Consider the following 21742-nt stretch of genomic DNA (forward strand, 5'->3'; position numbering starts at 1 on the left):
TTTTTAAAAAAAAAGGAAGAAGAAAGAAACAAGGAAAAACAGGCGATAAAACGGTGATTTAAAGTGTAAAATGGCGTAAAAATGCGGAAAGTTAAAACAGAAAGCAAAAGGGGTAAGCAATGTTGATAAAATACACAGGAATCAGACAAGGAACAAAGTAGACACACAATTAAAAAAAACCATGGCGACAGTCTGGTTTCTGTTCGCAAGAGATAAAAAATCACACCCAGCGACAGTATGATGGCTGTTCGCTACACTTCCGAAAAGACACAACACGGAACACTCACTGGAAAAACACACCGTAAAACACTGCACGAAAATGGCGGCACAAATACGGCACTCCCGATCCAAAGGCAGATTGGGGGGGGGGGGAGGGGGACTTGGAGAAGGGGGAAAAACAAGGAGGGAGAAGAGGAAAAAACGAAAAGGGGGGGGGAACCAAGGAGGGAGAGGACTAATAAAGGGGGAGAAGGGCAGACGCGAGAGGGAATGAGAGGAGGCAGAGGAGGGAAATGTAAAAGGTCTCGGGGGAGAGAAGGGGGCAGAGAGAGGGGAGGTGGGGAAGAAAGAAGATGGAAGGAGGGGGGAAAGGGAGCCCAGGAAAAGGACAGAGGAAAGGAGGGAGAGTGAGGATCAGAGTTGATAGGAAGGATAAATGGAGGGAGAGAGGGCATCATCCGGGAGGGGAAGTTGATGGAAGCCACCTTGGGAAAGGAGATGTAGGGTGTAGAGATGGAGGGTAGGGGGGACACAACGGTGAAGACGTGGCAGGGGGCGGGGATTGGAGACGAGAGGAGCAACCAGGGGGTGAAGGGGTTCAAGACGGTGGGAGGTGTAGAGGATGCGGGTATGTTCGAGGAATAGGAGCAGATGGGGGAAAGGAATGAGATCATAGAGGATCCGCGTGGGGGGCGGGAGGCGTATACGGAAGGTGAGGCAGAGTGCATGACGCTCAAGGATCTGGAGGGACTTATAGAATTTGGGGTGGGGGGCAGATATCCAGGCAGGACTGGCGTAACATAGGATGGGATGGATTAAGGATTTGTAGGTGTGGAGGATGGTAGAGGGGTGCAACCCCATGTCTGGCCAGAGAGGAGTTTCAGGAGTCGGAGGCAGTTGTGGCCTTTGGATTGGATGGAGCGGAGATGAGGGATCCAGGTGACTTGACGGTCAATGGTGAGGCCAAGGTAGGTGAGGGTGGGGGTAAGGCGGACAGGACGGGTGCAGACAGTAAGGGAGAAATCCAGGAGCCGGAAGGAGCGAGTGGTACGACCTACGATGATGGCCTGGGTCTTGGAAGGATTGAGTTTCAGGAGCCACTGGTTACACCATGCAGCAAAAAGCTAGCTGAGCGAGAGGCAGGCGCTTATATACAGGGTACGGTACCTCGCTATTGGCTGCTGGGACCACGTGCTCCACCGTGGCGCCCTCACGTTGTAGCGAGCCAGGAGAGCGCGCGCAGCCACGGCTTATTGCGCGACGGCTGTAGAGACCTCTAGTGGTAATCGAGGTCCATGCCGTCTGGCGCGGATTCAAAACCCGTGGCGCTCAGTGCCAGAACTTTGCTGTTCTGTGGTTAATGGAGCATCAAAATGGTTCAAATGGCTCTGAGCACTATGGGACTCATCTGCTGCGGTCATTAGTCCGCTAGAACTTAGAACTAGTTAAACCTAACTAACCTAAGGACATCACACACATCCATGCCCGAGGCAGGATTCGAACCTGCGACCGCAGCGGTCTCGCGGTTCCAGACTGCAGCGCCAGAACCGCGCGGCCACTTCGGCCGGCAATGGAGCATCAGAACGTGACCCAGAGTCGTTCAAATTTCATTCACATGAACATTCCAGAAAATCTCAAAGAAAAAAATAATGTGATTAGTGACAAAAAAGTGGAACATACCACGAAAAGTTTAAAAATTTGCAAGAAGTTAAGAGGGGTAAGCGAACAGTCATTGAGGAAGTGGTACTAAGTCAATCTGATACAAAAATATCACCATTTAAAATAAGGAAAATACCACTATCCTCAGTAGTAAAAATTCATATAGAATAAAAAAAATCTCAATAAGAAACTCAAACTCTGCGGCCGTGTAATATGTAATGTGATGAGTCAATCACAGTATGTTTTTAAAAGGGCTATTCTAATGAGGCAGCTATTTATAATTTTATTGAGTACAAAATAAAATGCAAGCATTTGTTATTTTTTGTGACTATTCGTAGTTATTTGGTTGTATCAGTCATAATATTCTGTTAAGAGCAACAACTTTTTTATTGTTTACTTTGTTTCAGAACAATCTTTATTTAGATCTGTTTTAACAAACTGTTAACGGAAAAGTACGCTAGGATGTTCGAGTGTAGGGACGCCACATCATGTTCATGGGGGAAAATCACGAAGGGCGCTTCTCGGGGTTTCATCATGGGCCCAGTAGTGTTCTTGTTTTATGGTAATGGTCTACCATTTTGTTTTAATCAGCTGGCGGAACTGGTGTTATCACGAGCATCATTTCGTGTTACATTCAGCCGCTCACTAAACATGTGTATTCCTCCCTGAAGGACAACAAAATATAAGAAGTGCGAGGCCCATGGTACGACACGGAAGTAAAGAACGACAGCAGCGCTCCTAGAGTCCTCGCAGCGAACTCTGAATACGAGAAAACAAATCACGAAAATGCGTATTTCTAATTCGAAATTCGCGATTTAGTTGATAATTTTTTATTCGTATGCTCTAAGACAAAAAAGAAGAAACGATTCAACATAAAGGAATTATCCGAGTGGAACGGAAATCTATAGATATGACGTATATGTACAGACAAACAAGTGATTCGAATTTCAGAAAAAATCCATTGTTTATTAAAGAGAAAGTGCTCCAGAAATGGTACACGTCAACAACGCGGTGGTCCACGCAGTTATTCGGCTTGGCGTTGATTGATGGAGTTGTTGGATGTTGGCCACCGCTGTGCTGTAAGCGGATGTCAGTCAAAGAAGTGTTGCCGTGAAAGGAAATGCACCCTCAACCGACACTCCTGGTTGTCGGGCCTTATGGCGGGCGAATGTTAGGTTGGTATCCCACCGCTATCCGGGGCGCCTCCAAACAAATCTCGGCCTGGAATCTACTTGGCTGCAGTAGAAATGTCTCCAGTGATGAACCTGTTTCGGACTGCTCCCTGATGACCAGCGAAGTCGTGTCTGTAGATGCCTTGGACAGCAGTCGAACGCCAACCTGTCTGTCATCTGTCAGATGGTGGTGGTGGTTGATTCGGTTCAAAATGGTTCAAATGGCTCTGAGCACTATAGGACTTAACTTCTGAGGTCATCAGTCCCCTAGAACTTAGAACTACTTGAACATAACTAACCTAAGGACATCACACACATCCATGCCCGAGGCAGGATTCCAACCTGCGACCGTAGCGGTCACCCGGTACCAGACTGTAGCGCCTAGAATAGCTCGGCCACCCAGACCGGCGGTTGATTCGGGGGAGGGGACCAGGCATAGAGGTCTTTGGTCCCTTCGGATTAGGTAAGGATGGGGAAGGAAGTCGGCCGTGCCATTTCAAAGGAACCATCCCGGATTTTGCGATTTAGGGAAATCACAGAAAACCTAAATCAGGATGGCCAGACGCGGGTTTGAACCGTCGTCCTCCCAAATGCGAGCCCAGTGTGCTAACCACTGCGCCATCTCACTCGGTCCACCATATGGCCCGACAGCCAGCAGTGATTGTGTGGCGTGCCATTTATTTCATAGCACGACCCCTTCAGTTCTTATCTGCGGCATCCTTTAGCACGGCGGTACGTCGACATATTCTACATCCCGTTTTTTTGCCCATCATGGCAAGCCATCCTCGCCTAACATTTCAGAAAGATAATGGCCGCCCACACACGGCGAGAGTTTCTACTGTTTGTCTTCGTGGTTACCAAACTCTATCTAGGCCAGCAAGGTCGCTGGACCTCCCACAAATTGAGAACATTTGGAGCATTATCGGCAGGACTCTCCAAACAGCTCGGGATTTTAATGATCTAATGTGATTAAATGATGATGGCCTCCTCTTGGGAAATATTCCATTGTTAAAATAGCCCCCAATCGGATCTCCGGGCAAAGGAGAAAGAAAACTGGCGTTCTACTGATCGGAGCGTGGAATGTCAGATCGCTTAATCGGCCAGGTAGGTTAGAAAATTTAAAAACGGAAATGGATAGATTAATGTTAGATATACTGGGAATTAGTGATGTTCGATGGCAGGAGGAACATGACTTCTGGTCAGGTGAATACAGGATTATAAATGCAAAATCAATCAAGGGTAATGCAGGAGTAAGTTTAATCATGAATAAAAAAAATAGTAGCACTGATAAGCTACTACGAACAGCATAGTGAACGCATTATTGTAGCCAACACAGACACGAAGTCCACGTCTACCACGTCTCCGCAGATGATGAAGAGATTGAAGAAATGTATGAAGCGATAAAAGATATTATTCAGATAAGGGAGACGAAAATTCAATGGTCATGGGGACTGGAATTCGATAACAGGAATAGGAAGAGAAGGAAAAGTAGTAGGTGCACATAGACTGGGGTTAGGAATGAAAGAGGAAGCTACCAGGTAGAATTTTGCCCAGAACATAACTTAATCACTTGGTTTAAGAATCATGGAAGAAGGTTGTATTTGTGCAAGAGGCTTGGAGACACTGGACGGTTTCAAATAGATTATATAATTGTATGACAGAATTTCAGGAACTGGGTTTTAAATTGTAAGACATTGGCCTCTGACCACAATTTATTGGTTATGAACTGTAGATTAAAACTTAAGAAACTGCAAAAATTTGTGAATTTAAGGAGATGGGACCTGGATAAACTGAAAGAACCAGGGGGTAGAGAGTTTCAGAGAGAGCATTAGGGTATAATTGACAAGAACAGGGGAAAGAAATACAGTAGAAGAAAAATGGGCAGCTTTGAGAGATGAAATAATGAAGGCAGGAGAGGATCAAGTGAATAAAAAGACGAGGGCTAGTAGAAATCCTTGAGTAACAGAAGAGGTATTGAATTTAATTGATGAAAGGTTAAAATATAAAAATGCAGTAAATGAAGACGATACAAACGTCTCAAAAATGATATCGACAGGAACTGCAAAATGGCTAAGCAAGAACGGCTAGAGAACAAATGTAAAGATGTGGAGGCATATATCACTAGGAGTAAGATAGATACTGCCTACAGGAAAATTAGAGAGACCTATGGAGAAAAGAGAACCACTTGTAAGAATATCAAGAGCTCAGATGGAAAAGAATGGAAAGCGGACAGGTGGAAGGAGTATGTAGAGGGTCTATACGAGGCCGATGTAGTTCAGGGCAATATGGAAGAGGATGTAGCTGAAGATGAGATGGGAGAAATTGATACTGCGTGAAAAATTTGTCAGAGCACTGAAAGACCTAAGTTGAAACAAGGCCCCAGGAATAGACAACATTCCATTAGAACTACTGATAGCCTGGGGAGAGCCAGCCATAACAGAACTCTACCATCTGGTGAGCAAGATGTGTGAGACAGACGAAAAATCTTCAGACTTCAAGAAGAATATAGTAATTCCAATCCCAAAGAAAGCAGGTGTTGACAGGTGTAAAAATTACCGAACTATCAGTTTAGTAAGTTACGGTTGCAAAATAGTAACACAAATTCCTCACAGACGAATGGAAAAACTGGTAGAAGCCGACCTTGGGGGTGATCAGTTTGGATTCCTTTGAAATGCTGGAACACGCGAGGGAATATTGACCCTACGACTTATCTTAGAAGATAGAATTTGTAGACTTAGAGAAAGCTTTTGACAATGTCGACTGGCAAACTCTCTTACAAATTCTGAAGGTGGCAGGAATAAAATATAGAGAGCGAAATGCTCTTTACAATTTGTACAGAAACCAGATGGCAGTTATAAAGAGTCAAGGGTATGAAAGGGAAGTAGTGGTTGAGAAGGGAGTGAGATAGGGTTGTAGCCTGTCCCAGATGCTCATCTGCATATACATGGACACTCAGAAAATCACATTTAAGTGCCTGGCAGAAGGTTCATCGAACCATCTTCATAATTCTCTATTATTCCAATCTCGTATAGCGTGCGGGAAGAACGAACATCTATATCTTTGCGTACGAGCTCTGATTTACCTTGTTTTATCATGCTGATCGTTTCTCCCTATGTAGGTCGGCATCAAAAAAATATTTTCGCATTCGGATGAAAAAGTTGGTGACTGGAATTTCGTGAGAAGATCTCTCCACAACGAAAAACTGATGATGTCCATCCCAAATACTGTATCATTTCAGTCACACTCTCTCCCCTATTTCGCGATAATACAAAGCTGTCCTTGTTTGAGCTTTTTTATTTTAAATTCAGTGCATTAGTATTTGTAAAATGGCTCTTTCATATAGTGTTCATTAAAAAATGACGATCATTCCACTTGGGAGCTGTGGAATGGTACATTAGCTTATTTGTTTTAGTTTGTAAATATTTGTCATGTATTGTTGTTTTTCTGACGTGTTCTACATCCCGGATGACCTCCTCACTATGGATCATTTGGAATGAAAGTAAATCTAATCCAATCTAATCTAATCCTATCTGATAAGGATTTCGCACCGCGTAGCCGTATTCCAAAAGAGGACGGACAAGGGTAGTGTAGGCGGTCTCCTTAGTAGATCTGTTACAGATCCTAAGTGCCGTTTGGTTAGCCTTCCCCACAACATTTTCTGTGTTCTATGTGTTATTCAATCTGTATATTGAGCAAACAGTAATGGAAACAACAGAAAAATGTGGAGTAGGAGTAAAAGTCCATGGAGAAGAAATTAAAATGGTTCAAATGGCTCTGAGAACTATGGGACTTAATATCTGAGGTCATCAGTCCCCTAGAACTTAGAACAACGTAAACCTAACTAACCTAAGGACATCACACACATCCATTCCCGAGGCAGGATTCGAACCTGCGACCGTAACGGTCGCGCGGTTCCAGACTGAAGCGCCTAGAACCGCTGGGCCACACCGGCCGGCAGAATAAATTAAAACTTTGAGGTTTCCCGACGACATCGTAATTCTGTCAGAGACAGCAAAGGACGTGGAAGAGCAGTTGAACGGTATGGACAGTGTCTTGGAAGTAGGATATAAGATGAAAATCAACAAAAGCAAAACGAGGATAATGGAATGTAGTCGAATTAAATCAGGTGATTCTGAGGGAATGAGATAAGGAAATAAGACACTTAAAGCAGTGGATGAGTTTTGCTATTTGGTCAGCAAAATAACTGATGATGGTCGAAGTAGAGAGGATATAAAATGTAGACTGGCTATGGCAAGGAAAGCGTTCCTGAAGAAGAGAAATTTGTTAACATCGAGTATAGATTTAGGTGTCGGGAAGTCTTTTCTGTAAGTATTTGTATGGAGTGTAGTCATGTATGGAAGTGAAACATGGACGATAAATAGCTTAGACTACTGAATAGAATTGGGGAGAAGAGGAACTTGTGGCACAACTTGACTTGAAGAAGGGATCGGTTGGTAGGATACATTCCGTGGCATCAAAGAATTACCAGTTTAGCACTGGAAGGGAGTATGGAGGGCAAAACTCGTAGAAGCAGACCAAGAGATGAATAGAGAAGCAGATTCAAAAGGATGTAGGTTGAAGTAGTTGCTCGGAGATGAAGACGCTTGCACAGGACATAGTAGCATGAAGAGCTGCCTCAAACCAGGCAGAAGACGGGAGACCACAACAACAACAATGCACCAGTTCGACAGAATTTGGCGCGGTATCCCTCAGGATGACATCCAACAACTCTGTCAACCAATGCCTAGCCGAATAACCGCTTGAATAAGGGCCAGAGGTGGACCAACTCATTATTGATTTGCTCAGTTTGTGAAGCGCTTTCTCTTGAATAGATAATTTTTTTGACGTTGTAATCATTTGTTTGTCCATTTACGTCCATCTATCGATATATTCCAGAAATCTCAATCAAAAACCAAGCTCAACTTCTCACAGCTGGGTTTCACAATCATGTAAAATTTTATAAAAGACGTCGTGGTTGCCTTTTGTATCTAAAATAATTTATTTTTAAAACCAAATATTGCAGTTTAGACTAATGCGATCAGTTCAGCTTCTATTTATGTGATGCAGAAAACAAACAGGCAATCGTGGATTCATTTACACCACACAATGTTATGAGTCTAAGCAAAAATTAAGCAGATTGCTAGCGAGATATTCACAAAGCAATTCAAAGAGTACAACATGAAGAAGAAGTAATAATCGTGAACACAATACGATGAAACCAGCTTCTGTCACGTCAGATGAGTTTTAGGTTTAGACATGTGCTTAAGAGGCGTTATTTTATCTTAGTGGCCCAAACACCCTTGCTTGTAAATGCTAAAAATGTAACAGTAGTTACGCACATGTATTCAAAAGTTATTAACATGTACTACAAGCAATATATCTCAGCAGAAATCAATATGCTATAATCATCTTCCCACCCTGATGGAAATTTAAAAGCAAATTATACACATTCTCATACTTTCATCAATGGATCTACTAGTGAAATCTTTATAAGTAGAGTTTACTAAATGCCGGAGCATTCAGTACTGTGGAAGTATATTCACACAATCCCATGTGCAATTATGCCCATCGAGTAGAATGTTTTTGCTGCATAATAGTAACTGGTACATGAGCTACGTACTCAGACACTAATTCAAAAATGTATACTAAATGGGAAGGAGGAACATCATTCGAAGCGGTTCCTGAAAAGCTGTAATAAAGTTGAATAGCAATTCTGTCAATAGCTGCGAACATGGAGTTCTCCATTAAATGCGGGAAGGTACGATAAACGGATTCGAACTAAAATAAAAAAGAATACGAACAACGTAATTTCGACGCATTTAAGTCGATTAGTTCACAAACGGGTTTACAGGAGGAATAAATGGCCACAGAAAATTGTACAACGAAACCAGCTTCTGTTTTATATGAAACGAAAACAAATAAGGAATTATTTTCTCCGCCCCATATTACAGAAGCGAGCAAGATCAAGCACAAAACGAGTAAAATATAAACAGTGCAATTCATGGAGTGCAATAAACACATGAAGTTGTACTCTGTCAGCAACACAGTGCGATGAAATCAACTTCTGTCCTGAACGGTCTGCCCCGATAGCTGAGTGGTCAGCGTGACGGATTGCCGTCCTAAGGGTCCGGGTTCGATTTCCGGTTGGGGAATTTTCTCCTCTCAGGGACTAGATGTTGTGTTGTCTTCATCATCATTTCATCCCCATCTGGCGCGCAGGTCGCCCAATGTGGCGCCGAATGCAATGAGACCTGCACCTCGGCGGCGGGACCTGCCCCGCAAGGGGCCTCCCGGCCAATGACGCCAAACGCTCATTTCCATTTCCATTTGTCCTGAACGAAATCAAAACAAATATGGAAGGATTTAAATCGCCCAATAAGAAGACGAGATGTTTGCTTGATGAACTTGCAGCGTTCCAAGTGGCCTGGCAGCGAACCAAGATCGTGTTACCGGAAGTCCCCATATGAGTTTCACCCCCCCCCCCCCTACTCCTTTCGCTCATTCAATCGTAACGTCATAGCGAAGTACTAAGGACAGAGCGTGCGAGAGATGCGCGTGTGCAGACAGTGACAGCAGCCTATTGCGCTGTTGCACATGGTAGGTCAGTACAGGGACAGTTAAAGTTGTTTGCGGACGACGTCATGCCATGTGCTCGAGTGGATTCTGCATCACAGATTTGCAGTCAGGGTGCGTAGGATAACCGTGAGTGCTCAAACGAAATTTCAACCACAGATTATAACTTCAGGTGTCGGTCCAGTGTGTCTAGCACTCAGACAGATTGGCAGCAGGCCCTCAACTGGGCTCTTTCTATCCTACAACAACCATCACTGCCACCGAGGCGGAACCAGCTTTTATCAGAGAACACAACATACCTCCACCGTGCCCTTCAGTGACTGTCCTTTGACACCACCGAAGTCCCAAATGACGGTAGATTAGCATCAGTGGATTGTACGGTATGCGGCGTCTGGCTCGGTGCTGTCCTTGAAGTAAACGATTTACAACAGTTCATTGTGCCACTGTGCTCACATTGCTGCTGGACATGCAGTACGATGCGCCACAACACGATGGTCTCTCCTCTCGGTAGTGCCGCGTGGCCCTTCAGAGCCCGGTCTTCTTGCGACCACCACTGCCAACAACTAAATACAGTGGTTACATTCCTGTCAAGTCTTTCCGCAGTATTGCAGAAGGAACATCCAGCTTCTCGTAGCCCTGTTATACGGCCCCTCTCAAAGTCAGTGATGCGGTGAGAATGGTGTCTTTGCCGCGTTAAAGCCATTCTTGAGTGGCATCAACTCACCACGTCCAGTCTGAAAGGTAACTAACGCTGATGACCTTAACAGCGTGTATTCGAAAAATACATGATTTGCATACTCGTAGTGGGCCTAACTGCGCCACTCTTACGCGACAGACGCGAAATTCGAAAAGAAAAAGGTACGACAACATGCCTATCAACTTTCTTTTATGTCACACTACTTCTTCTTAGTGTTGCGATGGTTTTCCGCCAGTGTGTTTAGGGTAAGTCCACAAGTGACCTTTCCTGTAATAACCCCTCATTAAGCACTCATTGCACAAAGGAAAATAATTAAAATAATCGTAAGGTAACTGAGAACATTGGCCACAGCTTTACAGTACATATATTTCCTGAAGATATTTATTGCCCACAATTCACTGCAGTTTGAGAGTTATGAACCAGTTCACAAATACAGTAATAGAAAGAAAAATAATTTTAATTTCGTTCTAGTGAATCTAACTTAGTCACAAGGTGTGAAATACGGACCTATGATACTCTTTGATAACTTTTTGTATGGGAATGGAATGTATGAAGGACCTTAGAAGTGTTTCCACATGAAGACTTAAGTGGTTTCTTCTTAACAACATTTTCTTCACCATACAGCAACTCTTGATTAGAAATAAGTAGACGTATGCAAAACTATAATTGGCAAGTATAGAGACGTGAAACAGTTACTACAGTCCTTTATTTAGTTCAAAAATTCCTGATAATAACGTTTATGGTCGTGCATGGGACGCAGAACTAAGTAACTAACTAACTGAGGTATAAAGGATTCATCCTTTGCCAAGAAAGAGTAAGAAAACTGGTGTTTGTACTTGACATTTGTACTTAACAAAATAAAGGATACCTGCAGCCACCACACATGCTTGGCAGCATCGTAGTATGCTCTCTTTGAGGCTGTTGAAAGAGCAATGATGGATGTCCACAAAGTTCCTGCACAGCTCTGCATGCGTCCTTGGTCGCAGGTCATCTGCGGTTCTTCTCCCCCTATTCATCGCTACTCGGCTCTCTGCAAATCATATGTGGGATCATGTGTGATCTGTCTACGTGGCATACGCATCTTCACCACATATTCGTCCGCTAGGGCAGACAGGCACTGTCTTCTAGAGACAGAGACTGCGAGGGAACTTTGAAAAGTCTCTCATTTGGCTCAAGGGTGGGCGATATTTAACATAGCTGTTAAAATAATACCGCTACTGAATTGTAACTATGAAGCAATAACACGATTCGCTATGGGTATATTACATTCACAAACAGAGAAGCGAATTTTCACCACAATCCTCGTCTTGTGTAGCTATGAAGCTAAAATACATTTCTTCTGGCAATGGCCATGAAACTAAACTACTTTTCCTCTAGCCATGAGCATAACCGTCCGGAAGCGGGGGCGGGGGATCGCAGACGCGAGTCCTCCATAATATTATTTGAAAAGCGATTTAAGTTTTTTGAGTCTTAGTTGACAAAAAATGATACCGTTGATCCAAACGTAGCTGATTACACATACTGAAAGCTCTTGTGCAGTAAGAATTTACAGTTTTCAGGATTTACTAACGTTCCAGTGAATCAAATGCGCTTGTATTACTCACCAAAAGGAATTTAGTTTGAAAAACGATTGTTTAGCACATAATGTATAGTAATAGTCCACACACTGTCGACAAATTTAAATATTAATACTATATAACTTTTTTAGAGTCGGTAATGCAGTCTTAAAATGACACGCTTTAGAAGTTTTAAGCACCATTGAAATATCTGTTCTGAGGCATTGAGAATGCTCCATAAAGCGGTTTTAGGTCCTAATTTTTTCAACTTCTTTCAAGGGGATCTCATGTTTAGACCCCCTAGTGATATGCACTGTATCTATTGAATCCTCCCGCCCCAATAATTTAGTGCTGGTGTCAGTTACAAATTTCATTAATGTACAACAAACCAATACTCTTACCATTCACGCCTTGCCACGACAGTAGACAGACTCAGAATTCCGTCTCGGAGCTGTTTAAACTGAGACGTCTCGTGTGATCAGCACAATGGCCACACTCCTAGGAAGCACACGAACAGTTTTGTGTTTCCCCTGAAGCCGTTCCAAGTGGCAGCCGCTACTCCGTAATAGCTCCACACGGGCAGTGTTACTCGCGGATGGAACTTCTGTCTTCGTTAGCAGCTCACAGTTTAAGGGATAGGTGTGGACAGCGGGAGAAGTGGCTGATTGGATGGATCACTCGATGTGTTGTTTAAAGATGTGCACTGAGTAACTTATATTCTCAAGGAAACAATATTTGCTGTGTAACTGGTATGTAAATGTTTAACCCAGAAAACGGGTATTTTATATATCTCGAGGCGGTGTCGAAAATAAACGCAGTTACGAAGCGCAGTATCTTCTTGGTACGTTGAAGCTATGAAGAGAGTAGTTAATGAACGATCAAAAGGCTTTTGCACTACATGTTGAATGGAAATGACTTATCGAGAGGCAGGTGAAAAATAAAAGGTCGACTAAGCTCAACGAGACGGGGAAATATATAACAGCGATTCTGGAAAAGGAGTGAAGGAAATAAGATTAAGGTTTAGCGTCCCGTCGACGTTGAGGTCATTAGAGACGAAGCAGAAGCTGGAAATGTTTCAAGAATGGTGAAGGAAATCGACCGTGCTCTTTACAAAGGAACCATCCCAGCATTTTCCCGTGGCAGATGAGGGAAATCGCGGAAAACATATTGTGCATAGCCTGACGCGAATTTTGAACCGTCGTCCTCCCAAATGTGGACCATTGTTGTAATCATTGCCCCATCTCACTGGCTGTGCTAGTGAAGAATGAAAAAAACAAGTCGTCAGAAGTGCAGCTTTCTTTTCGCGGAAGGGGCGAAACATTCGTAGCTCCGAGTGTATTCTGTGCTCTTGTGAGCAGGTATTAACATTGTGTGTATGTTCCACACCTCCTCCAAAACCACAGGACCGATTTCAGCCAAACTTGGTACAGGTATACCTTACTGTCACTGTACAACATATAGTTCAGGAGATTACCATTGATCTGATAAACGAACTGGGAGGTCAGTCATAAAAACAAAGGCGTTTTTCGCTGCGGCAGGACCTTCTCATGAAATTTCAATCACCAACTTTCTCCTCACAGTGAGAAAATATTTTGCTAGCACCCGCCTACATATTGGAAATGATCATCATAATAAAACAAGAGAAATCTGAGCTCGCACGGAAAGCTAGAGTGGAGCGGTAGCTTAAAGATGATTTGATGAACCCTCTGCCTGGCACTTAGTTGTTAGTTGGAGAGTAATCATACAGATGCATGTAGGTAAGTAGAAGAAAAGGGTTGGGTGAAAAACTGCGCCGGCCGGGGTGGCCGAGCGTTTCTAGGCGCTACAGTCTGGAACCGCGCGATCGCTACGGTCGCAGGTTCGAATCCTGCCTCGGGCATGGATGTGTGTGATGTCCTTAGGTTAGTTAGGTTTAATTAGTTCTAAGTTGTAGGGGACTGATGACCTTAGAAGTTAAGTCCCATAGTGCTCAGAGTCATTCGAACCATTTGAATTTGAAAAACTGCCGCATCACGTATGATGTTTAAATTAATTACTTATTTACTAGTAACTCCATTCGCAACACATTTTTCGGTCGGTAATCACTTATGGTGGCGATATGCCAAAATATTTATATCACTGGAGAACACATAGTTCAGAAGATATGACGTCATCAATATTAAGTACAAGGTCAGACGTTGGGCAGTACGGGCGTGGTCGCGTAGCTATAAATAAGTACCTGGGCATCACCGCGTTTCTCCGCTAGAATTACATAAAGTAAAGCATAGTAATCCTAGATTCAGTTTTGTCTGTGTTCGTTTCCGGTTGCTAAAAATAATTGGCAGGCATAAGTCAAGTTATTTGTGAAGATATGTTACTGTAACAGACGAAAGTTACGAATTTGCATGGTACGATATTTGTAATCAAACATTATGTCCCAAAATGACTGACAGTAACCTGAGAGAACATCTGGAGAGAAAGCATCCAACAATATTTTTGTCAATTTACGTTTATCGCCATGGAAATATGTAGAAACGATTCTGTATGTAAATGCGGTCTATTTGATGAAGGAACTATGAATACATTGTTTAGAACTTAAAACAAATCTCGTTAAAAATTTAGAAACCAATGTTACATTAATGTGAACCATTTTAATGATTTCGCCGTGTCTCACTGCATACGTAGACCGAATTGAATAAATATCAAGTTTCTGGAAACCATTAATACTCATAATAATGTGTTTATCCCATCACTGATGTGATACATAGAAGAAAGAAAAAAAAATATGTTTAACGTCCCACTGAATACAAGGTGGTTACAGGTGGAGCAAATGTGCGGACTGCATGAGCCAGGATTGTTTCACGCTGTCCTCTCTTCCTCCTCTTTCCATCATCCCTTGCTCATACCACATGTACACACATCAAAAAAAGTTTTGCATCACGTCAGTTCCAAGAGTTCCGGAACCTTTACAGAGAATTGGAATAGAGATCCGCGTGACCGCTACGGTCGCAGGTTCGAATCCTGCCTCGGGCATGGATGTGTGTGATGTCCTTAGGTTAGTTAGATTTAAGTAGTTTTAAGTTCTGGGGGACTGATGACCACAGATGTTAAGTCCCATAGTGCTCAGAGCCATTTGAACCATTTGAATAGAGATCAACATAAACATCATTTCCCCCGTTTTTATTGCTCATGAACATCACACATTACATGTTGTACCACCATATAGCGAGACCTTCAGAGGTGGTGCTCCAGATTGCTGTACACACCGGTATCTCTAATACCCAGTAGCACGTCATTTTGCACTGATGCATACCTGTATTCGTTGTGGCATACTATCCACAAGTTAATCAAGGCACTGTTGGTCCAGATTATCCCACTCCTCAACGGCGATAGGGCGTAGATCCCTCAGGGTGGTTGGTGGGGAACGTCGTCCATAAACAGTATTTTTCAATCTATCCCAGGCATGTTCGTAAGGGTTCATGTCTGGAGAACATGCTGGCCACTCTAATCGAGCGATGTCGTTATCCTGAAGGAAGTCATTCACAAGATGTGCATGATGGGAGCGCGAACTGTCGTCCATGAAGACGAATGCCTCGCCAGTATGCTGCCGACATGGTTGCACTATCGGTCGGAGGATGGCAATCACGTATCGTACAGCCATGACGTCGCCTACTATGACGACCAGCGGCAGACGTCGGCCCCACATAATGCCACCCCAAAACAGCAGGGAATCTCCACCTTTCTGCACTCGCTGCACACTGTGTCTAAGGCGTTCGGCCTGCTGAGGTTGCTTCCAAACACGTCTCTGACGATTGTCTGGTTCAAGGCATATGCGACACTCAACGGTGAAGAGAGCGTGATGCCACTGAGGGGCACATTCGGCATGTTGTCGGGCCCATCTGTACCGCGCTGCATGGTGTCGTGGTTGCAAAGATGGACCTCGCCTTGGACGTCGGGAGTGAAGTTGCGCATCTTGCAGATTATTGGGCACAGTTTGAATCGTAACACGAAGTCCTGTGGCTGCACGAAAAGCATTATTCAACATGGTGGCGTTGCTGTCAGGGTTCCTTCGAGCCATAATCCATAGGTAACGGTCATCCACTGCAGTAGTAGCCCTTGGGCGGCGTGAGCGAGGCATATCATCGACAGTTCCTATCTCTCTGTATCTCCTCCATGTCCGAACAACATCGCTTTGGTTCACTCCGAGACGCCTGGACACTTCTCTTGTTGAGAGCCCTTCCTGTCACAAAGTAACAATGCGGACGCGACGGATCCGCGGTATTGCCCGTCTAGGCATGGTTGAACTACAGACAATAAGAGCTGTGTACCTCCTTCCTGGTGGAATGACGAACTGATCGGCTGTCGGATCCCGTCCGTCAAATAGGCGCTGCTCGTGCATGGTTGTTCACATCTTTGGGCGGGTTTAGTGACATCTCTGAACAGTCAAAGGGACTGACTGCGAAACAGTATCCACAGTCAACGTCTATCTTCAGTAGTTCTGGGAACTGGGGTGATGCAAAACATTTTTTGATGCGCGTATTTATGATGTTACAAAGTGAGGTGCCACAGTGGTTACAAGGTCGGACTCCCATTTTTGGAAGCGACGATTCAAATCCCAGCCCATTCATCGAGATATAGATTTTCCATGTTTTCCCTGTCTTTCTCCAGCCAAATGCCGGGATAGATCCTTTGTATAGGGCACGGCCGATTTCGTTCTCCATCCCTCCCTACCCCGAGCTCATGGTCTGCCCCTATATGGCTTCATAGTCGATGGGATGTTAAACTCTACATATTCCTTCCTTTGCGATGTTCTTCTGTTTGCACGTTCCTGTGGCTCTAAATTTTCATTAAATGTTTTAGTAATTGTCCGCTGACCTTTAATGATGCATTCTAACGTCAGTACAACCATGCCACCAGGTGACATGTTATGATAGTTGGGTTCTATAACTGCAGTACGGAGTCAGTTGTGCGATAAGTAACACTTTACATGGTATTATGTATTAAGTTCTTTTCTTTACTGTGTGAAATTGTTTGTCAGTGGATTTAATTACATCTATTCTTAATAGGCCAACTTTAAGTTGTGCGGTTCGTTCGGTATCCCCGCGGTCTGCCGGCACCTTGCCACGGTTCTCGCGGCTCCCCTCGTCGGAGGTTCGAGTCCTCCCTCGGGCACTGGTGTGTGTGTTGTCCTTAGCGAATGTTAGTTTCAGTTAGATTAAGTAGTGTGTAAGGCTAGGGACCGATGACCTAAACAGTTTGGTGCCATAGGAACTTACCACAAATTTCCATATTTATGTTGTGCGTTCATGTCAACTGTGATGTGTTTGGTAGACACTCAGATGATGTTCCCCACCCGAAACGCTTAAATAATGAAGTTTTAACGACAGGTGGCTTCTTTTGCACGATCTAAAAGCGGTGCTTAGTAAAAAAGGTAAATGAAATCGGCCGCTATCTTTTCGAGAGAATTAATGTGGTTTATTTCCGTGGCGATTTAGGGAAACCCCGGAAATTCTAAATTTAGATAGCTAGATGGGGTTCGAACCGCTTTCATTCCGAGCCTCAGCCACATCTCTCGGTTACGTGGTTGCAGTACGTCATCTCTGTAGTCGCCGGCCGGGGAGGCCGAGCGGTTCTAGGCGCTTCAGTCTGGAACCGCACGACCGCTACGGTCGCAGGTTCGAATCCAGCGTCGGGCATGGATGTGTGTGATGTCCTTAGGTTAGTTAGGTTTAAGTAGTTCTAAGTTCTAGGGTACTTATGACCTAAGATGTTGCGTCTCATAGTACTCAGAGCCATTTGAACCATTTGAACTGATGACCTCAGAAGTTAAGTCCCATAGTGCTCAGAGCCATTTGAGCCATCTCTGTAGTCGACAGAAGAAGAAACATTCACTCGATGACAAACAAAAGTGTGACCATCCCAATACGACACATCAGTAATCACTAAACTGCTTACTGTGCATGTCAGAAGCGTCGCAAAAGAGAGTTCAGTGCTACTGTTGGCTTGGGAGAGTCCTATGTGTAAATTCAGCAGCTTAATAGAGAAGGATTTGCTTCATCAGCGCACTACAACACATACAGACGGCGATAGTATCGCCTACACAAGGCAGAAACGGGCAGTGCATTGGCGGAGCTGTCGTTAGTACTCAGGTAATTAATGTGAAAAGGTTTCCCAAGTGATTGCGGCCGCACGGCGGAAATTAATCGACTTCGAACGCGGAATAGTTCTTAGAGTCAGACGCATGGGACATTCAATTTCGGAAATCGTCAGCGAATTCAATATCCCGAGGTTCACAGCCACAAGAGTGTGCCGAGAGTACCAAATTTCAGCTATTATCTCTCACGATGGACAACGCAGTGGCCTACGGCCTTCACTTAACGATGAGAGCAGCGGGTTTTGCTTAGAGTTGTCAGTGCTAACAGACAAGCAACACTGGGCAGGAATCAATGTAGGACGCACGACGAACATATCCGTTAGGACAATGAGGCGAAATTTTCTTTAATGGGCTATGGCAGCAGATGACCGACACGAGTGCCTCAGTTAACAGCTGGAATCGTGACCATACCAGCTGGGCTCTAGAGACTGGAAAACTGTGGCCTGGTTAGACGAGTCACGAATTCATTTGATAAGAGATGATGGTATGGTTCAATTGTAGCCCAGACCCCACGAGGCCATGGATCATAGTTGTCAATAAGGGGCTGTGCAAGCTAGTGGTGGCCGGCTGCATAATGGTGCGGGCTATGTTTACATGGAATGGAACTGATCATTCACTGGAAACGGTTATCTTCGGCTACTTACAGACTATTTTCAGCCATTTGTGGACGTTATGTTGCTAAACAACATTGGAATTTGTATGAATTAAAATTGCCATGTCTCTGGGCCATAATTGTTCGCAACTGGTTTCAAGAACATTCTGGACAATTACAGCGATTTGATTTGGCCACCCATCTCGCCCGACATGAATCCCATTGGACATTTATGGGACACAGTCGAGAGGTCAGAACGCCCACAAAATCCTGCATAGAAGCAGCAAGGCTTACCATTTATGCAGGGGACTACCAACGGCTTGTAGAGTGCATATCACGTCGAGTTGCTGCGCTTCCCCAAGGATAAAGAATGTCCGACACGATATTAGGAGGTCTTTTGGCACCTCGTTGTATGATCCCTTTCTTCGCAGTTCGTGACAATATGAGAGTTGTGTCTTAAATGGATCTGTTAAGTGTAGGTGATTGTAATGGGTATGTGTACTGGCCATTAAAATTGGTACACCAAGAAGAAACGCGGATGATAAACGGGTATTCATTGGACAAATATATTATACTAGAACTGACATGTCATTACATTTTCACGCTATTTGGGTGCATAGATCCTGCGAAATCAGTAGCCAGAACAACCACCTCTGGCCGTAATAACGGCCTTGATACGCCTGGGCATTGAGTCAAACAGAGCTTGGATGGCGTGTACAGGTACAGCTGCCCATGCAGCTTCAACACCATATCACAGTTCATCAAATATAGTGACTGGCGAGTTCTGACGAGCCAGTTGCTTGGCCACCATTGACCAGACCTTTTTAATTGGTGAGAGATCTGGAGGATGTGCTGGCCAGCGCAGCAGTCGAACATTTTCTGTGTCCAGAAAGGCCCGTACAGGACAAGCAAATTGCGGTAGTGCATTATCCTGCTGAAATGTAAGGTTTCGCAGAGATCTAATGAAGGGTAGAGCCACGGGTCGTAACACATCTGAAATGTAACGTCCACTGTTCAAAGTGCCTTCAATGCGAACAAGAGGTTACTGAGACGTATAACCAATGGCACCACATACCATCACGCCGGGTGATACGCCAGTATGGCGATGACGAATACACGTTTCCAATGTGCGTTCACCGCGATGCCACCAAACACGGATGAGGCCATCATGATGCTGTAAACAGAACCTCGATTCGTCCGAAAAAATGACGTTTTGCCATTCGTGCACCCAGGTTCGTCGATAAGTACAGCATCGCAGGCGCTCCTGTCTGTGTTGCAGCGTCAGGGGTAACCGCAGCCATGGTTCAAATGGTTGAAATGGCTGTGAGCACTATGTGACTTAAATCTGAGGTCATCAGTCCCCTAGAACTTAGAACACCTTAAACCTAACTAACCTAAGGACATCACACACATCCATGCCCGGGGCAGGATTCGAACCTGCGACCGCAGCAGCAGCGCGGTTCTGGGCTGAAGCGCCTAGAACCACTCGGCCACACCGGCCGGCGCCGCCATGGTCTCTGAGCTGATAGTCCATGCTGCTGCAAATGTCGTCGAACTGTTCGTGCAGTTGGTTGTTGTCTTGCAAACGTCCCCATCTGTTCACTCAGTGATCGAGACGTGGCTACACGATCCGTTACACCCATGCGGATAAGATGCCTGTCATCTCAACTGCTAGTGACACGAGGCCGTTGGGATCCAGCATGGCGTTCCGTATTACCCTCCTGAACCCACCGATTCCATATTCTGCCAACAGTCATTGGATCTCGACGAACGCGAGCAGCAATGTCGCGATACGATAAACCGCAATCGCGATAGGCTACAATCCGACGTTTATCAAAGTCGGATACGTGATGATTACGCATTTCACCTCCTTACACGAGGCATCACAACAACGTTTCACCAGGCAACGCTGGTGAACTGCTGTTTGTGTATGGGAAATCGGTTGGAAACCTTCCTCATTTCAGCACGTCGTAGGTGTCGCCACCGGCGCCAACCTTGTGTGAATGCTCTGAAAAGCTAATCATTTGCATATACAGCATTACAGCATCTTCTTCCTGTCGGTTAAATTTCGCGTCTGTAGCACGTCACCTTCGTGGTGTAGCAATTTTAATGGCCAGTAGTGTATAATGCCGTATTTGTATTGTATGAAAATGTGAGAAGAAGGAGAGTGAAACCTGTGACAGCACGTAGCCTCTTCTCAAACAGGCACCAAAGGGACCACCCAGCTTAACATTCCCATCTATCGGACGGATTTCAGTCAAGACTTTGTCATTCCTTCACTCCATATACCGTTATGGGGACTTCCAGTATTTAGTCCAGGTTATTGGCGCAAAATCTTGTGTTCAAGGGCACTACACATGAGCCGCAGTTCATTTGTCAGGTAAATACAAGAGATGAAAATTAATTCCAACGCCCGGTCTCGAGCCACACACCTCAGAGTGGAGAAACACCATACTGACATACGTTAGCGAGCTCAGCTGTGACGATGGTCGTTGTCTGGCGTACTTTTATGCACGTGTGCACTGTAGCCAGTAAACCAGTGTACAGACGATGTACATATGGCGGGAAAAAGTGTTCCTGATCCTCTGCAATGCGTTATCTTTAAATAACGTACCTATTCGAAGTCTGTTACAGGTAATTCTTAAGCTCACGTCCACTGACAAACAAGCTCATGCAGTAAAGAAAAGAACAGAATATCGTGTCAAGTGTTATACATACTTACAGCTACTCAGCTGACTGCGTAATGTAGTTATGGAATGAGTTTCAGATTCTTCTCATTCAGTTTTCCTTTTTCACGCCGACACTTAGAAGTTGGACACCATTGTGTAGTTCGTTATTGAACATGTAATATATTTGTGGGACGTATCTACTGAAATACATTTTTTCCTACAGAAAAACATCCAGAATTTTACAGAAATTGATGTATCGATGACATACGACTATTGGAGAAAAACATTTGACTTTACTTCGATGTCAGACCGAAGTCCAGTTGGATTCATAGAAAGATGGTCTCCTTCAGGAAAGGCGACGTGTGAGATCCAGTTAGAATCCCAACAGATGAAGGATTTTCTCCGGTAATTATGTTTGAATTGAGCGATATGTTTTACATTCTAAAATGCTTAATACTAAGATGTTTTGATG

General features: G+C 44.4%; 1 protein-coding gene across 1 annotated transcript in view; it reads left to right on the top strand.

Moving 5' to 3' along the window:
* Positions 1-21742, top strand: part of LOC126473720 (UDP-glycosyltransferase UGT5-like) — a 107744-nt gene that overhangs the window by 49769 nt on the left and 36233 nt on the right. Inside the window, exon 3 of the mRNA XM_050100966.1 lies at positions 21494-21675. Coding sequence (XP_049956923.1) covers positions 21494-21675 — 182 coding nt within the window. The remainder of the gene's footprint in view (positions 1-21493; positions 21676-21742) is intronic.

The sequence above is a fragment of the Schistocerca serialis genome, chromosome 4 (assembly GCF_023864345.2).
Source record: "Schistocerca serialis cubense isolate TAMUIC-IGC-003099 chromosome 4, iqSchSeri2.2, whole genome shotgun sequence".
Classification (NCBI taxonomy): domain Eukaryota; kingdom Metazoa; phylum Arthropoda; class Insecta; order Orthoptera; family Acrididae; genus Schistocerca; species Schistocerca serialis.